The following is a 23,565-nucleotide window of genomic DNA, read 5'->3' as shown; positions in this document are numbered from 1 at the left end:
TTTCAGGCTGGGTAATTATTATCAACGACCAAAAAGTTTCAGCAATTTCATTTAACTTTGTCACTCCATAAAGGGAAGCTTTTCTATGCTTTCTAGGGAAATTTCTAATTTCACTCCAGTTGCCACTGCACAAGGCAATGCCTTAGAAAAGCTTTTCCAACTGGGTGTTCCCAGACTGATTTTCCAAAATAAGATTTTGCTAACTGAAGTTCTGGTAGGAAGCTCCAGCATGATCCCTGAGCCAGCGTGTACCTGTGTACACCCAGAGCCAGGTGCCTAGGCAAACAAAACACAAATTCCAGAGGTTTATTTACACAACTAGGTACAACTACCTTAACTACCCATGCAAGATGCCACCCAGGGAAAGGGCAAACTGAACTTTTCCAAGACAAAGTCTCCTTCCTCACTATGCTCAGCAAAAGGAAGAGATTATAAGAATAAACATATCACAAATATCTTTGAAAGAGCCAGAAGATAACAACGACAATTAATTTCAATGAACATTTTGCATCACCCCTTAGGCCTTCCCAGGACCAATACTAACTAATGGGATCCTCAAAAGAAAAGAGGCAAAAAGGTGGCTAAAGTGGTTATAATCTCATTTAACAACATGTAACAAAGTCCTTCTGCCACATGACAACATTTTGAGTCACATTGCAAGAGCAGAACATGCTTGGAAAAATAATTTTGGGAGAACTCTTAACAACTTCTACCTCATGCCTACTATGAGGGGTTGTGTAAGACGAACAGTAACAAACTCACTTAATTCTACCTAATCCAAGTGACCAAAAAAATTAATTCTGAAGGGCTTTATTTCTCGAAGAAAATGCATCACTTGATAGGAAAAGCATAAAGAATTTCTTGTTTTCCAAGGAGATGATCCACTAAAGGGTATTGTAAGGGTCAGAGTCAGTGAAGAACCAAACATAGGGATGTCAAAGGATATTTTTTAAAAAGCTAAACCAAGAGTGAAGTCTGGATGTCTGTATTAAGTTCACCCCACCCTGACTTCCTCTAGCTTTAAAAGACATACCAGAACCTTGTAACTTTGGCTTTAAAGACCCAAAACATGATGAATGAGTCCCTCTTTGACAAGGAACGATGCTTTCCTTTGCAATACCTTATTTACAAGTTAACACAGAATTTACAGATAGAACTAGTCACTGTAGTGCAAAGATTATGTGGTGTCAAGTTCATACACAAAGTCACCTTATAATCTAAAGTAAAGGCAAATAGAGTATGTTTGTCTTGTCTAAGCTAAAGAGCAGCCTCAGACACAGCCTACAAGCAATGATGGTGAGGTTTGAAGACTTCTCACGCACAGCTCAGATATTTATAACCTCGCATGCACTGGGCTGTGAAACCTTTTCAGGTGGCTGTTTTCAGATCCAGTAGGTTTCTTTACTGTTTGTATTTTGGGCTTTCTGTAATGAGCACATCAGATGCTTTCCTGGAATATCATCAGTGTCTTTAAAGATCAGCATGCAATGAAATTCAGACTACCTCTGTCACTGCCTGACAATAAGTGGCTGATTTTAAAAGGAAATTTATACTTCACTGCTCAGAATTTTTGGTTAGCATTTAAAGCAGGTAATGTAGCATAGATCAATGCAAATAGATCACTTGACTCTTAGCCTCAAGGACAAAAAGAAGGAAAGACCCTTGGCAAAGCCACAAGAAGCCTTCCCTTTGGATTAACCTCTCTGGCCACATGGTGCCTCTGCTGCTCAACAAATACTGCAGAGCTGAGCAAAGTTTCTGCTGGTTAATCACCAGCTGTAATCCATGAACTGTGCTGGTGCGAGCGGCATCGATCTGCTCGGGACAAAGGCAGGTCAATATTTGATCATCCTGAAGTGCTCTCGTTAGCTGGGACTGTCAGTCCTGCAGAAGCCACGTTCCCCCTGCTCAAAGAAATCATTGATTTGCACGATGCTACAGAACACAGAGCTGAGGCTGCCGGGCTCCGCACGCACCCCCGGCGCAGAGGACAATGAGTTTGGATTGAATTCCTGTCAAACAAATCAGACCTGACACGATGCACTGCTCACCAGCAACACCATTCACAGCTCTGGCCGTTCCTGAACTTCCCCTGCCTGCTCACCAGGGCTTCTCCACCAAGGTGTATCTTTTGGGTTCTTTCAGCCATCTAAGGTGGACACACAACAGTTTATGAAGAGCTTGGTTAATTACAGAACTGTCACAAAGAGTATTTAATCACCTGATTGAAGCTGAGGATACACAAGCAATGAGATCAAGTGATAAAGGAGCACAGCAGCACTAAATTTAAGTACTAAAAGGTTGTAGGATTTTGGCTGGTTGCACTAAAAGTGCTCATTTTGATCTCAATGGAAGTAACAGCTCAGCTGGAATATTCCCCCAGCAACTACATTTGTACTGTATAAACTCTACATTACTTAACAAAGCCTCAGCACAGGTAGTGCAACACAAAGCCCAGCAGTGATGTAAAACTTTCCGTGTCAATAGGAAAAAAACCTGCCATGTTCCAAAGAAACAATTTCATCAGACTTCATTTCCCACACCGAGTGGATTCTTCCGCAGACATCTGATTTGCCATCCACTGAAGTGCACAGTGTCTGAACAGTCTCAAGTGACAGGTTAAAACCACTTCATTTGTACAGTCCTCCCTGAAGACAAGCCTGGCCTCTGACATACTGTTCCTTTCTAAGTGATTATACACTAGTATGAGGTTTTGAAATTTATTTCTAATGCACCAGGTCTACAAAAGTTACACAAAGAACATGATAAAGAGGCAATACAATCAAAGCAAGCAGACACTCAAACTCTGAAAAAGACACTTGACTAACTCTTTATTTCAAGAGTCCAAATCATCTTTGTACACACAGGACTTCCACCAAGTTCAACAGGAGCCACAGCGGGTGCAGCAACGATACCTGACTGGCATGAATACTGCTGGACAGAAAGTTTTGCAGTTTCATATAAATATTTACATCTGCCAGTGTGTACTGAATGCTCACGGACACTGAATGCAGAGTTTCTAATGCTGGCTATGCATGTCCTTCATTCAACCTCACAGTGCAGCACCAAGCCCTTACAGTGTTTATAAAGAAGGATTTCAGCAAAAGGAATAATACATTTTCTATACATATGCATCAGCTCATTTTCAGAGATTTATGCTAAGAAGGCCTCCCTCACATTCAGATCTAGGTCTAAAATGTTTTGACAAGGGAGCTGCACTTACATGGGAAGGAGATAAGCTGTTGGGAGCAACGCCCTGTACACGTACACACGGAAACACACACAGAAGCACATGGAAACGAAGACAATCTGCTCCAGAAATCCGACACCCAACCTGGGGTCAGGTTTGCAGAGGTTGGGGATGTGTGTGGTGGAAGACCCAGTTCTGCCAGGCTCGCTGAGGACCACAGCGTTTCTCAGTGGATGAGCACAGCAGCAAAGAGATCAATCCCTGAAAAGGGCCCATGTGGGCGGAGACCACACTCCCATTTTCCAGCTGTATCTCAGGTTCCCTCTTGCCTGCCAGGCTTAAGTGGAAGGCTCCAGAGAACAGGAGATAGGGCTGTAGGCTGTCAGTTTAGATGGAGTCTCAGAAGCAATTAGACATGACTGTCAGCACAACTCTGGGAAGGGGAGACAGACAGTTAGAACACAGGCTCGCCTTCCCGCAACACACTGTGAGTACAAGACTCAGGACATAAATTACACCATCTCAACACCTGCCAGTGTCCTGACACCAAGTTATTCAGCTGCTGAGATGGAGCTGTAGGATAAAGCAATACATCATGACTAGCTACAAATGAGGAAAGAAAACCTCTTCCCCCTCTTCCTCAGGAAACACAAAATAAAACCCATCATCTTTAATCCCAGACAACTCACAAATCTCAAATTTTCCCCCATAGGCAAAAAGATCACCGCACGACTGGGTTTTATTTCTTTTTCTTTTCCCCCCACCTTTTCATCTTACATTTGCTAACTCAAAATCCAAAGTCAGAAAAAATATATATATTTAGTCAGAAGTACGTCAGTTACATTTTATTAACCTACTCCAAGGGAAAAGCTCCAGGGATTCACCATACAAGTATAAAACCCCTTTCAAACACCTAGGGGTTACTATATTAACTTCATCCCAGCAGTCAATCAATGCAGTAAAAAAATTAAAATACTGAAAATGGATGCTTTTCCCCTCTTCCATGTGTCCAGTGATTGCTCCATTACAGCGTGATGAGGTCCACCAGGTTGCCTTTAGGAGGGGTCATGTTGTCTGGGAAGAAGTTGACTAACGTGTCAAAGAGCTGAGTTCTCTGGGCATACGTGTGGTCAACGTCTGAAAATCCTGGGGGAGGAAAGAAAGGGGAAAGTAAGTCACTCCTCCCAATCCCAAACACTCAGTTTAGCTGTGGAATTGTCCATTTGGGATAAAAGTTAACACCTCCCTCTGCCTCCACTAATAAGGCTGCTGGCTCTCTGTCCCACTACTGTGAGCACATATAGAGAGATTATGTCACCCCAAGCCAGCACTGCCATTGAGATGCCATAAAAAGTAATAAACAAATGCCAGTCAAGCTCACTGACAGCCCTGAAGAAATGGGGGTAGCAGGAGTTCTCAGGGGACTGCTCTGATGCCCCAGAAAACAAAATCCATGCAGCTATTTTTATTTGGTGCCTCATTTCTTCTGTCCTCGGGCTTTCTTCATTATCTTCACTGCCACAACCAGAACTGCTCCTTGGTTGCTTGGAGTTTTCCTTGAGATAAGCTCTGCTGACAGCAGGAGTCCCAACTCAGAGCTGGTATTTACTCAGTGGACTTGCACCTGGCTGCATCTTGGCACACAGGAGCTTTGCAAACCGGTTTCTGGAGTGCTGCCTCCCAACACGGCAGGGTTTGGTTTGCATTGTTTATCCAAATCCTACACTAAAACCATCAGCAAGAACAATAGGGCAGGCACACAATAATCTCCTCCACTTTGGATTACTTCCATTCCTGCTATCCCAAAGGAATGCTTTTTAATTTAGTGAACTCACTCTTCAGTTAATCAAAGTCAACCAAGTTAAACAAATCAAGGAGGGCTGGGGTTTTTATTCTCAAAGCACCTCTCGACGTACATATCCCTCCTATCTGTAAACCCAAAATCTGGATAAAGTATTGTACTGAGTGAAGAACTAATTCATCTTTTAAAATGCTTAAAACTAGGGAAAAGTTTTGAGGGTGGTGAAACACTGGCACAGGTTGCTCAGGGAAGCTGTGGATGTCCCATACCTGAAGTGTTCAAGGCCAGGTTGGATGGGGCTTGGAGCAACCTGGGCTAGTGGTAGGTGTCCCTGCCCATGGCAGAGGGGATTGGAATGAAATGATTTTTTGAAGGTCCCTTGCAGCCCAAACCATTCTATGAGTCTATGAAAAATCCAACTTTTTTGAAACTTGGGTTTTCTTTCTTTAAAAGCAGTTGATCCTATAGGTCAGCTTGATGTCTTCCAAACGACAGGAACTCAGCAGAGCTTCCTCATCCAGCAGGGCAGAACTGCAGTGGGCTTTAACCTTCCCTCAGTTTCTCAGATTGGGAATTATACTTCCATCAAAAGCTGAAGTCATCCATTCTCTTAGCGAGAGCTCAGTGACTTGAGGATGCTCCAGTACAAGGACGTAATTTCTGCCTGTACCCTTCCCACAGGTTGCCCAGGATGAGTCTCCGAGATCTCTCAAAGAGTTAACTGGACAGAGCAGTGAAACAAATCATGGCTTTGGCTCAGCCCTCCTGTTTCCAGCCCTTCACGCCACTGTTTTCTTCACTCTTGACACTCTGCCCAAAGAACTCATTCTGCAGAGAACAGAGCGAACCAAACTACTCCAGGAATTGCAGTTATCACAGCAAACAGAGCCGTAGCCATGCTGTGAGATTCCAAAGTGACATGACAGGAGGTGCTTTATTCTGACCAAAGCTTCTGTTTACTTGGGTAACAGTGAAGGATTAGATGTAATAAGAGACACAAAATGATCCCAGGAGGCATTGGTTTAAAACCACTGATGTTGAGAGATGTTTTAAATATGGGCTTGAGGTATTGGACACTAGTCATTATAAATAACCTCTCAAATGTCTGGGTAGTGGCACTTTGCATATTGAAAAGAGCCTGCAATGTTGATAGGAACTATAACATTTGATATAAAAAAACAGTAGAAACTAAGAGTATTATCAAAGAGAACATCATGTAATTCCTCTGACACACAATACTCACCGAGAGTCGTGAAATCCGAGCCAGACTTAAATAATGCTGAGGCAAGAAGCTGAAACTGCAGAAGAAGAGGTAAAGGGACAAAGAAGGAAAAAATTGTTATTAACCACAAAGGCAAAAACCCCAAGGGATTCACAGAAGTACAAGTAGCTTTAGAGTTGCTGTGTTTTCTCTACACAATCCTCCTAACTCCTGTGCCATACATATGAATAACAGCAGCAGGCACTTTCACATGAGCACTACAGTTTGTCACCTTGGCACAAGTTAGATGTTTTTTCCTAGAATTAGAGAAGTGCTGATGCAATGAAAGGTATTTGACTGAGAGCTCTAAAAATCGCATTTTTTAACATATAATTTTTTGCCTCTTTGGCAGAAGGTAGAGTCCCTTCCACACAGTAACATTCCCAGGGATTAACAAGGTACAGGCTCAGCAGCCAGGGATTAGGGAAAAACAGGGAAACTGCTGGAATGAGCATGAACTTCTTGGAAACAGAGAAAGCTTTGCCCAGAGAAGCTCTGGATGCCCCAACCCTGGCAATGTTCAAGGCCAGATGGGACTGAGCAACCTGATCTAATGGGTGGCATCCCTGCCCATGGCAGGGGGTTTGGAACTCAATGATCCTTAACGTCCCATCCAACCCAAACCATTCTGTGATTCTAATGACAACAACAACATTCATCTTCTGAACTGCCAGAGATCTCACATCACAAATTTAAGGCATTATCTTCTTAACTAAAAATAAAAATTCTTTATTTGGGAACATCAAGACCATGAATAAAAACACTTTACTTAACACATTCATGGTTTTATTCTCCCTTCATGTCTCACTGATAGACAAGTGACCACAGTGTCTTCCTCTGCCCCTGACTGCTGTTTCCAGGAACTCAAGGAACAGAAAAGCTTAGTGCTTTGTCATGCTCCTGCAAAGAAAGAGTTGATTCCTTAAAGCCTTGGAATCTTGTGTCTCCTGCCTGTGTGTCTTTTCAGCACACAGCCCAAAGGAAAAGAAGGGAGGAAAAAAACAGAAGAGAAGCAAGTATGTTCAGGGAAGGAGTGGAAAGAACAGCCAGGCATTACATATCCATCAGTTTAATTTCAATAAAAATTGGGAACACAGACAATTTGTAGGCACGTAGGAGTGGAGAAGGTGATGAGTAGCAGCCAACATGAATTTGGCAACAACAAGTTGCAGTACATCAATCTGATTTCTCCTATGAGGCAGAAGGCCCTAGGGATGGGACTTGGCAATAGATCTTGTCCATTCTGACTTTCATAGGAATTCTAACACTTTTATATGATATTTAAGGCACGTTGTGAAGGCATCACTTAGATTAAGCCAACAGGGAAAGGCAAACAGATCAAATAACTTTTCTGTGGGTGGCCATCAATGGTTTGACATCAAAATGGAGCCTTGAATCAGGAATGATTCATCTGTGCCCCAGGGTCAGCATCACCCTGGGTTTTCAGTGATAACCTGCTTGGCAGAACAGGGCAGGATCACCAGAACTTACACCACTCTCAGACTGACTGCCAGCATGGAACAGCTAGCCTTCCAACTGTTTTTCCACTTAATCCAAATTATAATGATGGATTGAGGTGCATTTCGCCAGGGCCAAGTGCAAATCAACATAAGCAGGAAAAATCAGCAATACAGAACAGGTGCAGAGGCTCTGTGAAAATGCACTTAGGCGCTACAACAAATCAGTATCACTTTATAATAAAACTGACAAATGCATGAAAAGGAGAAGAATCTTTAAATAAAATACTCTTGCTGTTATCAAGGTTTTAAAGTCTCCTCTACAATAAGGAGCCCATTTTAGGATGCCCTGTATCAGTTAGCAACATATGAGGAATGCACTAGAAAAAAAAAATTAAGTGTTCTGAAAAGCAAGTTCTAAAAAGAAAGCTCAAAGGAGTCAGGGCTGCAGAGAACGATGGCCAAGCGCAAAGCTGCCGGAAGTCACAGATGCAAAAGGCTGCTACAAAAAGGAGATCTACAACCCAGTGCAAGAAGCTACAAAAACACTTCAGTAAGATCAGTTTCAATGTGACATCAAGGGAAAAATCAGGCTAAAATAAGGACTGTAGTGTCTGGGTAAGTCTGCATCCTTTGGGGAGGGTATGGTGAGAAAGACACAGGACTGACAAACTGGAGATGAGGGGGAAGGAGGGTGTAAAGTGCCCTCCTGAGTGTAAGGCCTGGTCACACTAACTCACTGCAATGCCACACGTGGATTCCACCGTGAGCCTCATTTGTGAGAGCAGCTTGGCTTCCCAGCAACACCGTCCTTAAACAGCTGCCCAGCATAAATAGCTCCAAAAGTTCCAATAAAACCCGTGGCTAAATCCGTGCGGCTTCTGAGAGCAAATGCCACGCTCTGGCCATCCTTCCCTCCCACACGATGGCCTCACGGGCCCGCTGCCAGCTGCCTGGTGGCACACCAAGCTGGGATAAAGCGGGTGCCACGTGCTCCCAGGGGTTCCCATGCTCCTGCAGCAACGCCCTGCTGGGAGCACAAAGCCACACTGGGGCTCAGGTGCCCGACTAAGAGGCCAGATGAGCAGGGTTCAGCCAAGAACTCGCTGAACTGAGACCAAAACCCCGCTGAAAATGGCCTCTGCCAAGTTTCCAGCCTCATCTGCACCAGGCATGATGGATTTTCACGGCTACGAGTTTCTTTGCAGCTTTGTGGGGAAGGAGGATCTTGTTCCCTTCTCCACTGATGGCACCACACTTGAGTTAACCTTGAGTGCTGTTGTTTGGTTGGTTTGAAATTTAATTTGTGTATCAGCTCACACTTGAAAAGCACTTTCTGATGAAAAAGTCAAGCATGTGAATTAAGAACATCAGTTAAGGACAGTGCTGAACCTAAGCTGGTTCACTCTGCATTTGTATTACAATCCCAAACCCTACAATGTTATCCCAAAAGATTCCCACTTTTTTCCCAAAGTGTGGGACAGTTACTGCTCACTCAATACCAAGTCTCCTACATATCATTCCCAGCAGATATCCAATGTACTATTTTCTTCACAAAGTTCAAGCTCTGCTCTAAAGAAGGAATTAATTTCTTCATCAACTTTCTTATCATATTAATTGTTATTCCAACAGATGGCATTTCAAACTCTGATTAATTTTTGGTCTATTTGAAACTAACAGTATCTGATTTTTCAAAATATGTAGTGTTATGCAACAGCTTCTGAATTCACAGAAAAGCATGGCCCTCAAGCAAATCACACCTCAGATCTCCCCCATCAGGCACTAGAATGAAACAACCAATTAATGACAATCTAGGAAAAACAATTTGCTTAATATCACACAGCAACTCTGTTACAAAGGCAAAAGCAGAATTCAATTATCCAGGCAGAAGCATCCAACTGCTTTAATCACACCACCACCCATTTTCTTCTAACAATCCCTCTGGCTCACTGGCTTCATCCATTCCAAATTAAGCCTCCACTCAAAAGACAGCGTCTCCCTTTGTTACACAATTAACTTCTCTCTCGGAGATCCAACCAACCTCCTGAACAGAGGCAGGGGTTCCTGGGAGATAAACAGATCTGGTTAACTAATGGAAGGTTATATACTATGTCTATTTTTATATATTTGCTGCACACCTCTGCCTTTGCACAAACAAAATGATTAAGAGGGAATGACTAACTCTCGTTTGGGATACATGGCCAGTTGTATGAATCAGACACAATTCCTCCTCCTCCTCTGTAATGCCTGTGTGTGAGTGCTCAGAACACAGCATAAACCAGTTCCTCAGCTTTGACCAGTTCTCTGGGGCTGGTGACTCCCAGCACAGGCTCAAAGAGGCAAAGAGAAGCTCAAACCCTTTGAGGACGGAGCTGTCGCTGGAATTGGGAAGGCTGAACACTATTTTTGTAAAGGTTCCTTGGCTCCAAAGCCTCTGCTCCTGCAGCACTTAGGCTCTGAGGCTTTACAAAGAATCACAGCAGGACACAAAGAAGAGAAACAGGCTTTTCTTAGCTCCTTCCTAGAACTATTTTTTCCCATTTGGGCTTCAATTTTCCCAGAAATACCAGTCTAATGCAGATTCAAACAATACTTTTGGGTCCTGCTGGCTTTATCTGTCAAATTTATTAAAGACAAGGTCTTAAGAATGGAAAGTATGAAGCAGCCTTGCACAGGGGCCTCCAGCCTCAGTCTACAAGTCAGGCCTCAGATTGGCCTCTAGGTCCTTGCTCTTTCTCCTACCATGCTCCAAGAAAAACATACTGTGAGTTTTCCTTTTGCTTTGTATCTGTTTTACAACAATCATGGGATTAAGCTTCATCAGTTGTTAAATCTCCATGTACAAACTCATCCTGCTCTCCCATACTTGGAAAGCACTAAACATTTTTTTGTATCATCTTGATTTCTACTGCAGCCCATTTAACAGCAGCAAAGCTCTGGGTATGATTACTGCAATGTTCAAGGAGCATCTTTAGCTTTTGTACATGAACTACTGATGTTTCTGTGCTTTAACAGCACCTGTTTTTCTCTAAGTACAAAATCTGAAATCCAATTTGATATTTATTTGGACCATCCTTTTATCTTTACAAGCCTGCTGTTGTAATCTTTCACCAAATTCACATCTGTGTGACAGAGAAGAACAGCCATGCCAGCAGAAAATTTTACACCAGCAAATGACTCTTTCATACAACTTTTAATCTGTTAAATCACAGGCAAAATTCCCCATTTTCTACAAATTTACCCTCCTTTTCCTGTAGTGTCAGGGCTATTAACCCAGAGCCACTAAAAAGATCCACTGATTTGGGAACGTTGAACTGACTGAGGAGGTTTAAGTGATGTCAAACAGAATCACAGTTAAAGACTGGATCTGCATTTGGGGGCAGAGAAGTTGCTGGCACACAGCCTGTGGCTACTAAACCAAGCACCCATGCAATACCTGTTACTTGCAGGCATCTATTTAATTTCAGAATAATAAAAAAGGGGGAAGAAACAGTCCTCTTAGCATCCCTAAAATTCACAGCAACAGAATGAAAATCTTGGGGTATGTTCCTACTATCAATCATTCATGCTACTTTAAACAAAATCGGTTACTAAGGCAAAAGTAAGTTTCAAGAACAGTCTGTTTGTTTTCCTTGGCATCCAACTGCAAACAGCTGAACAGACTTGCCTAACTAAGTCAGAAGGAATTACTTCTATTACAAAGCAAGCAAGCCTCACCACAAGGGGAAATTCTGCTTGTAATGGTATATAACACCACCCAGATCTCCATCCATAAAACATGAAGCCATACAGGCCAGTCTCCAGAATTATTGCATGAAGTTAGGGATGAAACTATCCAGCCTGGTCCTTCCCAAATTTAACAGTTGCCCTGGAAAGAGGGAACACAGGCAGGAATGGATTACCTAAAGTTCTAAGATGCCTTACAGCATTCAATGGCTGCAGCCAATCACATCTTCACCTTTGCTATTAATTGAGATACAAATCAAATAAAGGCAGGGTATGGAGGTGTCTGGGCTGAGAGACACAATCAGACTGGTGCTTGAAATTCGATATGGAATCCAAAATGCCTGCGTCAGTCCTTTGGAAAGCACAGGAGCTATTTGAAGATGCAATGCCAGAGCAAAAAGCCAACTCGATGTGATAACCGGAAGGTAAATTGACGTCAACTGGAAATGCACCCAGTCAGTACCAGCCCAGAAGCTGGCTCTGTGCCACAGCCCTGGCAGATCTGTCCCAGTGTAAAAAAAGCTTTGGAAGTTAAAGCTTTATGACCAGCACAATGAATAATAATAATAATAAAAAAAAAAAACAACAAACAAAACAAAACGAAAAAAAAACCCCTCCAAAACCCAAACAAAAAAGCATCCCAGAAACTGTTAAATTATTTTTGGAGATGACTGGAATGGATGGAAGCTTTAATTCTGCTGAATGGTGTGTGCTGATCTGACGGGACAGACAGAAGTTATTGGATTTTGTTTGGATCAGACATTAGGCCTGCAGAGAAAAAATCCACAATATATTCACTCAGCTGGACTGAGCTATGTAAGCTCATTTGCTGGATCATTAACGTTCAGAACACCAGTGTGCTCTCTAAAAAGGGTAATTCTTTTTTTCAAACATTTTATTCTATTTTTACTGGTATGATACAGCTTCTACATTCCCCCAGAATCTCAGAGAAGACCATGCAGGCATGTAAATTCTCCATTCCTACAAGGTAGACAAGTTGAACACTGAGCTGGGAAAAGGAAAAGGAGGATATTAAAGGGTTTTCTGTGCCAGGTGTGCCCAAAATGCAGCTTCTGCAGCAGCTCCCTCGGTCTGTGGGCGACAGGAGGCAGCAGGAACTAGGAGAGGCACTTGCTCATCACACCACAGATGTTTGCTGTTCAGGGAATAACAAAAAGGCCCAGCCAGCCACGAGATGCAAGATCTCCTTAGGAATAACTGGCTGAGGAGAGACAGGCTACCAGCACACGGGTGTGACATGGAGAAAAAAGGAGATCAGAGAACACAGGACACATCTTATAGGAGTGGGAGGGAGCAGAAGGGAAAAAGAGAGCATCAAGATGGGGGCTGGTACTGTATGGGTTAGTACAGCTCAAACAGGAAGAAGAAACTTTGAATTCTGGGTTCAGTTTTGGGCTCCTCACAACACGAAAGTCACTGAGGGGATGGAGTATGTCCAGGGAGGGGAATTGAGCTGGGGAAGGGTCTGAGGCTGAGGGAGCTGGGAAAGGGGCTCAGCCTGAAGAAAAGGAAGCTCAGGGGGGATCTTCTGGCTCTGCACAACTCCCTGACAGGAGGGGACAGCCGGGGGATCACTCCCAAGTGTTAAAACGCAGGACAAGAGGAAATGGCTTCAAATTAAGACTGGGTATCAGGAAAAAATTCACCAGAAGGGTTGTCCAGCTCTGGCACAGGCTGCCTGGGGAAATACAATCCCCAGCCCTGGAGGTATTTAAAAGCCACATAGATGTGGCACCTGGGGACATGGCTTAGTGGTGGCCTTGGCAGTGCTGACGCAATGGTTGCACTTGATGACCTTAAAGGTCTTTTCCAACCTCAAAGACTCTGGAAGTGTTACCACACTGGGAAGATGGCACATATCGGGGAAAAAAACAAATCTCCTTTTCTATGTTAAGAAAAGCAGGATCATCTGTTGTGTTTCCTATGCTAGAAATGACTAGAAAGGATGTGAAACTACTTGATATGGAACAATTTGAACAAGAAACCATTTACAGAGAACGGAGAGTCACAGCACTTAAATATTTTGTTGACTCAAATGTTTATAAATGCTGATTAGAATTTATGACAAATGTGATCACTTCCAAGATCCTGGTAAGAGTAAGCTTTTCTCCTAATTCTAACTCTACAATTCCATCCTGTGCACGCACAAGAATATTCTTATATTCTCCCCCAAGACCTTTCAGTGTCTGTATAATCTTTTCTTTAGCTAAAGTAGCAAGTTAAAGCCAACAGATTAAGAGATTTAGTCCAGGGACTCAGCATGGAATAGAACTGTCCCTCCTCCTATCATGATTTTATAAAAGGAGCTGTTGAATCCTTTCCCAAGTCATTAAGGAAAGGAGACAGCAAGAACCCCAGACTTTTCCTTATCTACCCATGAGGAGCAGAACGCTGGCACATCTCAGCTGGCTGCCCCAAACTCCATGTGGAAAATAATGCCAGAGTCAAATCAACCACCTTATCTGACACTTCTCACTATTTCTTTAATCCGTCTTGTAAAGTGACACGCACTGCAGATCTGGAATCAAAACAGGAAATGGGAACAAATTCCTGGAATAAATAAAGAACATGCCTACTGGATAATATTCAAAAGGCAAAGGAAGTAAGATTTTAAGGGTAGCAAGCAGTGTATAGGTATAAACTACTTCCAGAAATATTGATCATCTTTAGAAAAGCTTTCCTCCCCCAAGAGATGCTGAATATTGAGAAGCTTGAGCATGAGTAAGTTTCTACTCCCTTTCTACTGCACAACCAACTACAGACTGGTGACATTTCCGAGAGTTTACATTTCAATTAAAGCTCCCAAAATACACACCAGCACACTGGAATTAAAACAAAGGCTTAGTCTTCACTCTTAGGAGTACAAAAGCTATTTTATCTGGACCTGCAGTTGTTACATGACTGTTTCCAAAACAGTGTGACTTAAGTGCAGAGAAATACGTGATACAGCAAAGTGTCTGGCACCTGCTGAGCTTTTACAAACTGAATAAAACCTAGGTTTAAGAGGCCCAAAACTTTCAATGAGAATGCAGTTTAAATTTCTTTAGGACAAGGTTCATTGATCCTCACCTCCTTTGTCTCCTCAGGGTCTGAGTGATCCACGGTTACATATAAATCATTCTGCAGGTACTTCAGTGCACTAAGAGGGTCAGTCTGAGCTTTCTCTTCAAACCTGCAAAGAGACAAAACTTGAGCACAGCCTTTTCCTTCAGGACCAAGTACTACTGGTTCAACAGGGAGCAAAACCCATCTAACAAATCCAGTGTTTCCAAAGAAAACCACGATAATGGCAGCTGAGCCTCATGTTTGATGGAATTTCAAGCCAGACTGAAACATGAAAGAGGGCTTTTTGAGGTGTAAGGGAGTTAAAACAGTAAAGTATTACATTCTTACTAAAAATACTCAAAAGCATATGCACAGAAGCTTCTTGATATATAAATATAAAATCTTGAGTGCAGCTTGTTTTCCACAAATTAAGTAAGATGTGAGTAGCACCTCACAGATCAGACTTAAGCCTTAAGCACTTCAGTCCCCGGGATATTAACATCCCACCTTTGGAAAGAGCACAGCTCCGTAAAAATCCTGTGCACCACCATTATTTCCTCATTTTCTTTTAATGAACAGGAACTGCAACTTCTGTGAATTCCCTCAAGAAATGAACAGAGCCCTCAGGAAATGATTCTGGGCTCATCGTACTCAGTGAGCAGAGCTGCTTCCCTGCAGCACTGAGTTGGTTGCATAAGCCTAGAAAGGATGAGGTTTAAAAATCATCCTTTTCCTCCTCTCACCTACCCACTGAGTTCAGCATCACACTGTTTGTCATCTTATCATCTTGTTATTTTTTCATTTGGGTCATCTACCTGGCTATTTATACCACAGTGGACATGTGTATCCTGAATTTTGAAACTGCCAAAAGATGTCAGTGATTGAGCAGCACAGGGAACACAAAGACCTTGTCTGTCACCTGATGCATCTGACAGTTTGGTCACTACACATGGTTTCAAACACTGCCATAGATTTTCTCAGATGATATCACCCTGGTCCAGAGAGATGAAGTGCTTTAAATGAGTGGAACCACTGCCACCTTGCTCTTTTCCACCTGCCCAGCCTGGCTGACTGGTACTGAACAAGTTCATGGGAAAAACAGGACCCAGCTGATGCTGTGGGTTTGCTGTGGATGCAAGACCAGTACCTGTTCTGGTACCCAGAGTTTGGAGGAGTGCAGGTAAAGGGCAGCCAGTGACTCCACAGCAATTCAGCTCCAGCCAGGCATCCATTCCACCATCCCTGGCTGCTCAGGTTTGGCTCCCTCACACAGACCCCAAAAATGGGAGCATGGTGCATTAACCCCAAACTTCTGCCGTTTAACACACAGCAACATTTCCTCCAAGTGCAATTTAGGCAAGTTGAAACAAATAATTCAGAGCTGTCTCTGGAGGCTGCACAGCTGCATTTCTATACCACCACATCTGGGTTTAATAAGCCTCCCAGATAACTGGGCAAGGTCTTTATTCATTCTTGTAGGTATTAACATCTACTGTGTGCTAATCTCAGTGTCTCACCCAGCCACTGTGGCTGTGAGTTGAGTACAGCAATTTGCTTGCTGCCACAGAAATAAAATACCATCAGGTATTTTAACCTGACCTTGTAACTCTTGGCAGAGCCTGATAACAAAGTATTCTCCCCTAAAATGCAGGGAGAGCTATTTACTGCCTTCAAATGATTTGCTGGGTCCTGAAAGACTCTCTCACTGCTGCAATTTCTTGACTAAGGCAACACCATAAGCTTGATTTTGAAAAGCTGTTGCCCTTAATAGCAAATACAAGGCAGCTCTGAAGCATCCAGAGTGCAAGAAGCACTGCAGTGTAGCTGAATTCTGCCTAAGTGAGCTCTTTCAGGAGTTTCTGAATGAGAAACTCTGATGACTTCACCACGGTTGAGTCTCAGATGTGCAAAAGCATCCAGCCTCCAGACTTCATTAGCATCCTTGCAGGCTGTTACTATCTCCAAGCAGTGTTTCCAAAACATACTCCATTTCCTTGGGAGGTGACAGCACCAAAACACATGTTGATGAGCAGCACAGTGAAAAGGGAATCTAAAAATTCCCCATGACTCCCCACACAATAACCAGATTTTTCTAGTTTTAGAATAGCATGGGCAAAATGAATCAAGTTAATTTTGTAGTTTAGCCCTGGCCCACTGCTTTTATTAAAATAATTTTAAGAACTAATCAAGAAACGTGCAGAAGGTTTAAGGAACCTTGAAGAGCATCTAGCTCCATTATAACCAACAAAATGACATTTCGCAAAATGGTTTGTGAGAGATTTGAGTCTTAGCAACTTGAATAAAAAAGAGACATCTGGAAAAGGAAATTGCAAACCACCTTTGTTTCTATACCTGTGCTTTCTGATGAGGTATTTGCAGTGTCTTAGCAGGTATTCCTTTGAAGGTCGACAGAGCTTCAGAGACCAGAAATCATCTAATCTCATCTTTGGAGAGCAGGATTTACCAGGATTCCCTCCAAATAAGTAATGAACCTAAGGAAATGAGAGGCAGATCAAAAAACTGATTGTTTGTGTAAATCCACTGAACAAAGACAATTTACTATGTCAGCAGCTTTGCAGAGGTTTATTCTGGTGGGATAAACTCTGCCTTTTAGACAAGTTTCTCCATCTTATTATCAACCTCACTTTGTCCCCGTAGAGATGAAGAAAGTTCTCCTAAAATTTACATTTTAAGATAATGAAAGAGTTGTACTGTTAGAACATCCTTTTAGCAGATACCTGAGATATTTATAAATGAACATCCAAAATTCATGCAAACTTTTTCTTCAGGAAAAGCCTATGAGAATGATAAATCCTTGAGCACTGGCAAAGTGAGTTGGAAGTCCTAAAGAAGTCCAAAGTAAAGTGACAGCAAGCCCAGTCCAGCACAATCTGGACACAGAGAGAAGCAAATTTCCAGAACAGTGGAAGTGTCACAGTTTATTTCTTCACTACATTTTTCTTCCCATCGTGTGGTAATTTCAGACTCTGGACTGTTGTTATTAAAACATGCTACAAAGGACCTTCAAATGCTGAAGTTTAACAAGTCCAACAGACTACCTTTCCCCACGGCTTTAAAAATAATCACTCAGAACAATGTATTCTGCATCCCACTGCTGTAGGCTCTCCTTATTTATATCAGAGGAGTTTAGAAAGGTCATTGGAACAGAGGTTTCTAAAAATAAGACTCTTCAAAACAAGCACATCAAACAGCTCCTCAGATAAAGCTGGGCAACTGTGATTTAGCAGCCTTCAGAGTAACTCAGAAAATACTACTCAGTCTCATGATGCCTTACACTTAGAAGTAAAGGCAGAACAGTATTTACTTATTTACTGTATCATCATTACAGTGAAGACAACAAGCAATGCAATTTCTCCATACAGAATCTGCACCCATTCCTCCTTAAAATCCCTCAAGTCTTGGGCTAGCTGAGTTTCCCAAATTTGATTAACATCCCACAAAATGCAAGACTAAAATATGTTTTCTTTAACTCAGACTGTTTCAGACTAGGGAGAATTTTTAGAAAAATCCATGAAAAGATCAGTAAATGTGTCACAGTAATTTAAATTCATGAGGTAATGAATTTATGAACCTAATCTGTGGGATTGTGCTTTACTGGTTAATATGTACAAAGCCCTAAGTTTACTGAGCTGTCATATACACTAAACCACATTTTAAGTCTATTTAAGTATGAATGTGTCCATGGGAGGCTGACAGTGCTAAAGAATGACAGTTGCTTCTGACACGAGGGGCAAAGTCAGGCACATCTGGTTCAGAGGATTCTTAACTGTCATTAGCTCACTCAAACACATCTTTTCCTAGAAATTTTGGTAACTACCTGTTCTCATTTATTCACCAACAGGTGAGATTAAATCCCTGAGGATAATGAATGAAGCTTCGTGTGTTCTGAAGTGTGAGAACAGATCTCATATTTATTTCATATTGACATTAAAAGCAGTTTAGCCCCTTATTTCAAAATATGGGAAATGAGAGTTATTCACCATATCAATCCAAACATTCAAAAAGTATATTTATTGTACCATCTTTAAGGAAATAGCTACATCATCAGAGCAAAAAGACTAAAAAATAATCACTTCATACCTTGTGCAACTCATCGTACACCAGCTGATGGGCAAACCTTGGGCAGGGTTCCTCTTCCTGAAGGCTTTTACCTGGATTTTCTTTTGCTGCTTGGTCATTCTTATAGACACAAGACCTGAAATTCAAAGCAGTAAAGAATTATTAATTGTACCTACAGGAAGCAGAAAAAGGTGCTGAAAGGCTGGAAGGTACAAACGATGTAAAATACCAAAGATTTTCTTATTTCTCTTTATGTTGTCCTCTCTTATCCCATCCCACCCCATTCCATTCTTAGCTCTACAAAGAACTCAGCCAATAATCAGAGGTCATCTTGGCTGAAAATAGTCCTCAAGCACAAGCCAAACAGGAAAAAATTCTAGAAAATTATTTGTCATGAGCTTTGGGGATCTCTTCAGATGTTACATTATTTGCCTACAGAACTGTCAGCATGAAGTATTTTCTTATTGTGGAAGAAAATATCTTGGACCCAGTAGAGCTTCAGACCAGAGATTATAGCAGAGGTGGTATTTCAGTCAGTGTTTTCCAAGCAGACTTAAGTCATAACTGAGAATTCACTTTTATAAAACAACACTCACACCTTTTGAAGTGATTGACCCCATTTTAAAAGAGGCCTTGAACACAATTGCTGTCAGTTCTGGAAAGGAACAGTGGCAATGAGCTACTAAGTACAAAACCAGGAGATATTTTCTCAGAATATCCCATCTGGCACGGAGACTTCTCCATCACCATTCACTTGCACCAGTTTCCTCAGAGCCATGTACACTGCATTAACAACTTACACTGGACTGAATTTGCTGCACTGATGCTGAATCCTGGCCTTGAACCCTTCCTACAGGAAAAGCCTTTTTTAACTGCTCACTTCCCCTCATCCCCTCCACCTGGTTCCAATAAAGATGTTCACATGATTTCTCTCCCTCATTTGGATTATTGCCATTATTACCTCTAAAGACAATGGGAAAAAGAGGTGCCTAAAGGGAACTCAGCTGTCTTTCACAACTTTCAACAATTCCATGGTTAATAGAGGTTACAGGGTTGCCTTATGGAGATAGGATTGCTTTCTAAATAAAGTCAGCGTGGAAGTCAGAACTTGGGACTTACCAGCTGTTCCTCACAATGTCATAAATCCAGAAGGAATTCCTCACGTTCTCTTCCCGCTTCTCCTTGTCTTTACTGAGCCCTGACAAGACGTGGATTTCATTCAGTTCGGGATCAATGGTGGCCCTTTGAGTGAAACCTGTCATTGGAACTGGGAAAAGAAAATCAAAGTTACATGCTGTAAACAACAGAATATGCAGAAAGGGATTCAAACATCAGGCAAATGAGTTTTCTTCCCCCTGCAATTCAGCAGATCACCATGCAGAGGCCAACTTCTTCCCTACTGAAGCCAAGTCCAATGAAAATTCTTTTCTTCTCTTCTTATCTCTGACTCTTGGAAGAAAAAACAAACCATTGTGAGAGCTGCTGTTTCCTAGGAAAAGATACGGACAGAGCCATCTGGGAGATGACCAGCTCAGAAATGAGGACTAGCTGCCTAATATAGAGCTGAATGATCAGATGACCCTTACAAATATGAATGGAGTGATTTTGTTATTATCTCATCTGTAAAAGGAAGCATTGATTCCAGAAAGCCTAATTGCAAAAGCTGGGAAACTCCAAAAAATTCAGGATGACCTCTCAATTCTATAGCTCACAACCCTGCAGGACAAAGATGTCAAAGAAGCTTTTTGTATTTCCTGAGTAGTTGTGGCGTAATTACCAAACTATTCTTCTGTCACACCTTCAGATTTAGAAATATGGTGAAATCATGCGTATTCCAATAGTTTTCACCATAATTCCCTGGAAAAAAGGTCAGCAAATTTGTTTGGCAGTCCTTTTTGTTTGTTGTGTAATTCCCTGTTTCCTGTTTCCCTAGGCAACCATCCTTCCAAAATGTATTTGTGAAGGGCACGTGATCTTTGTTTACAGATCCTGTTTGTCTCCTTTCTCTTTCTGGGTCAGTTTACAAAGGCTGGTAAAAGTTCCTGGCCTTCAGTCAAGATTTTGGCATGAAATATTCTCAGAACTCTTGTATTTTGCAAATTCTTCCTTGCAATTAACTGAATTGCCCCCACAGCCTAGAAAACAAGCCCTATGTTAATAAATCATTTAATACTGCCGCTGGGGAATACACAAAATGGTATTTTGGAAGCCCATTCTGTAACTGGTTTCATTCTCACACATCACTCTTTTCACTTGTTAGGCCAGGAAAGCAATCAAGGAATTAAAAAATTCTGAGTAGAATTTGGTTCTCTACAATTTTAGCCCCTACTGAAGAATTTAGCAACACCACAAAACCGAAGCATTTCTTAAAAAAAATTTAAATGCTTAATTCTTATGTAAATTTAAACAGAAACTGGAATATATTTAGATAACTTAGACTACTTTTGACAAAATCCTTCCTTATAATTTTACAGGAGGAAGAGGCTTTGGAGCCCTCATCAGCATAAACCTGTCTAGTTTGACCTCCAATTTTGCCACAAAGTTTTGAAGGAAAATTAATCCAGTTTATAAGCAAATGGGTGATAGTAAAGAATAAAAAATAAGGGACTAACACTGACACAACAATGGCTACACACTTTGTTTTATCTGCAAACCACAAAGAACTTAGTTTTTAAATAAGGCAAATGAGGACTGTGAAAGTCATCTCATAAGGAAATTGAGAACAGAAAGATGACTGTAGACTAAAAACTGCTAATTTTTGAAACATATCGTGCAGTATGTTTGCTTGCATAGTCAGGAACTAAGTTGCTGACCCAAAAGGATTAAATTCAAGGCCTGCTTGAGACATTTCTGGCAGGAGAGCCATCTAAATTTGATCAGCAATGCTAATGGACATGGAAAATGTCTTTGCAACCCTATCTGCTGCTTTGAATATTTGAGACCAAGCCGGGAATATTAGAAAAAAAAAAAAACCCTGTGCAAATCTTCAGAGCACTAATACCTCATTGAAATGAAAATTATTATAATCATGAGGAACATAGCTGCTCTCTTACCATTGATAGTCAAAGCATCTGAAACTTGTCTATGGAAGTCCCATCCCTCCTCCTGAAATGTTGTTAAATAAAATAATTTTGTATCTCGTTTATGCTCGATTTCCCGAAGCTGAAATTATTATTTAAATAATGAAGGAGGGAAAAGCTGCCAAAGTTCAGCGCTGGTGGTTTTTTCCTCTTGATATTAAGAATAGAATTCATCTGCAGCAACTGCAATCAAACCAAGATTCAAGTCAAGTAATTTCAGGCTTCCCTCAGCTGTAAATCAATCTCTTCTTGAGACCATTTGAAATGCAGAATGCCTAGAAAAGTATCAGAAATATAAATCCCCACATTTACGAAGGGCCGGAGACAGGGAGTAACTTATATAAACTCTGTGACCTATCTAAGCAACTGGGTAGAAACTGTATTTAAGTAGTGCCTTAGGCAAGAAAGAGTTGACATCTGGTCTTTTACAGAGGAGGACAAAATGATAAAGTTGGATGCAGTGTCATTAAAAAAAACCCCGTAACACAAATTTGATAAACAAGTCCCTGAAAATAAATAGACAGTAAGACAAGATGCTACACAGTGGGCAGGAAAAGCTGTGATGTTTTAAACCCAACAGAAACATCAAAAAGATGTTTTCCAAGAAGTCTGATCCTTGCCAGAGCAAAAGGGCTCCATAAAAACCTCAGGACTGAAATACTTCCACTAGGGGGTAAGAGAGGTTCATCATCTGCAAGTGCAGCAGACTGGCAGGAAATGTTGGACAGAATTCAAATGAGAATGGCCAGAGTATCAGAGAGGAACACAGGCTGGAAACATCGGAAAAATACTTGTGACATTTAGGTAACAAAATGCACGCTGGGAAGGAAATCTAACTGTGCATGGGCAACGAAATTGAACCTGTAAACATGGGTCTATAACATGATTGCTTTGGATATATCCTTTTCAATTTTATGATTTGGCAGAAAAAAGTCAAATAGTAAGGGGTGAGAACCAGAGAACTTCCAGATCTGTTATTTGCAATGTACTAGATCCAAGGGGTGAACGAAGTGGTAAGAAAGGCTCCATGCAAGTTCCCTCACTTGTACTTCTTCACAGAGATGTAAAATCAGCTTTGGAGCAAATCCCTACCCATTCCACACCTTTCAGGGCACCTCTTTGGTGAGCTGTGGGCAGCCAGCTCCAAGGACAAAGCAGGACTGAGGACTTAGCCCTGGATGTTTTGAACACTGGCCTGTGGCTACGTGATATTAACTTGGCTCCTATGGCAATGCATCTCTTATTGAAGAGGAAAAGCTGTAGAGAGAAATCACTGAACACAACACCATCCCAAAAGTCTAGAAGATGGTGAATGCTTTTCCAGTGCTACTGAATGTTTTCTTCCCCCTTAATCTTATTAACCAACCTAGGGCAGAAAGGCAGTAACTACCTGAAAATAAGAAGTCTGAATCCTTGCTCAGGAACTTAGTATTTTCATTAATTTTTACAGAGCAAAAACTAAAAGCTTGTGCCCTCAATTTTTAAATACAATATTCAGCCACACAGGCCTGTAGTTTGCAGCCAGTTCCATAAGCAAGCAATAATTCCTGAGCAAGCTCCGAGGAGCTGATGTACAGTGTAATTTCCATTTAAATACAACACACGGGAAAAGCTTTTCTCTGAAAGTGACACCTAATCACGGAACAGCCACGTTCCCACTAGCACAGTCCCTGCTTACAGGAGTTTATGGGATCACAGTGATCATTTCAGCCAGCTGAATATTTTTTGGCTTGTGTGTGCAAACAGCTACAGTTGTTTCAAGCAGAACCTTGGCTGCTGCCAGTATCGAAGCAAGGAAACAGCTTTTACACAGAGACAAAGCTTGCAAAACAGGAGATTTAAATTCATGGAATTCTAGGGTGGTTTGGGTTGGAAAGGACCTTAAAGATCATCTCATTCTAACC

General features: G+C 41.7%; 1 protein-coding gene across 3 annotated transcripts in view; it reads right to left on the bottom strand.

Annotated features, from left to right (window-relative positions):
* Nucleotides 1-4,020: 4,020 nt before the first annotated feature.
* The window catches only part of MKLN1 (muskelin 1), a 93,330-nt gene continuing 73,785 nt past the window's right edge, over nt 4,021-23,565 (bottom strand). For 2 of the 3 annotated variants that reach the window (XM_053978371.1, XM_053978372.1), the window contains exons 13-18: nt 19,701-19,848; nt 18,603-18,717; nt 16,854-16,993; nt 14,526-14,628; nt 6,235-6,289; nt 4,021-4,336 (exon numbers count right to left, since the gene is read on the bottom strand). In XM_053978371.1, coding sequence (XP_053834346.1) covers nt 4,215-4,336; nt 6,235-6,289; nt 14,526-14,628; nt 16,854-16,993; nt 18,603-18,717; nt 19,701-19,848 — 683 coding nt within the window. In that variant the 3' untranslated portion in view covers nt 4,021-4,214. Of the gene's footprint in view, nt 4,337-6,234; nt 6,290-12,292; nt 14,007-14,525; nt 14,629-16,853; nt 16,994-18,602; nt 18,718-19,700; nt 19,849-23,565 lie in introns of those variants that run through there. The other variant, XM_053978374.1, reaches the window with a different exon arrangement.

Source organism: Vidua macroura, chromosome 5 (genome assembly GCF_024509145.1).
Source record: "Vidua macroura isolate BioBank_ID:100142 chromosome 5, ASM2450914v1, whole genome shotgun sequence".
Taxonomy (NCBI): domain Eukaryota; kingdom Metazoa; phylum Chordata; class Aves; order Passeriformes; family Viduidae; genus Vidua; species Vidua macroura.
The sequence above is the reverse complement of the archived record's forward strand: the minus strand, read 5'-3'. Positions and strand labels throughout refer to the sequence as shown.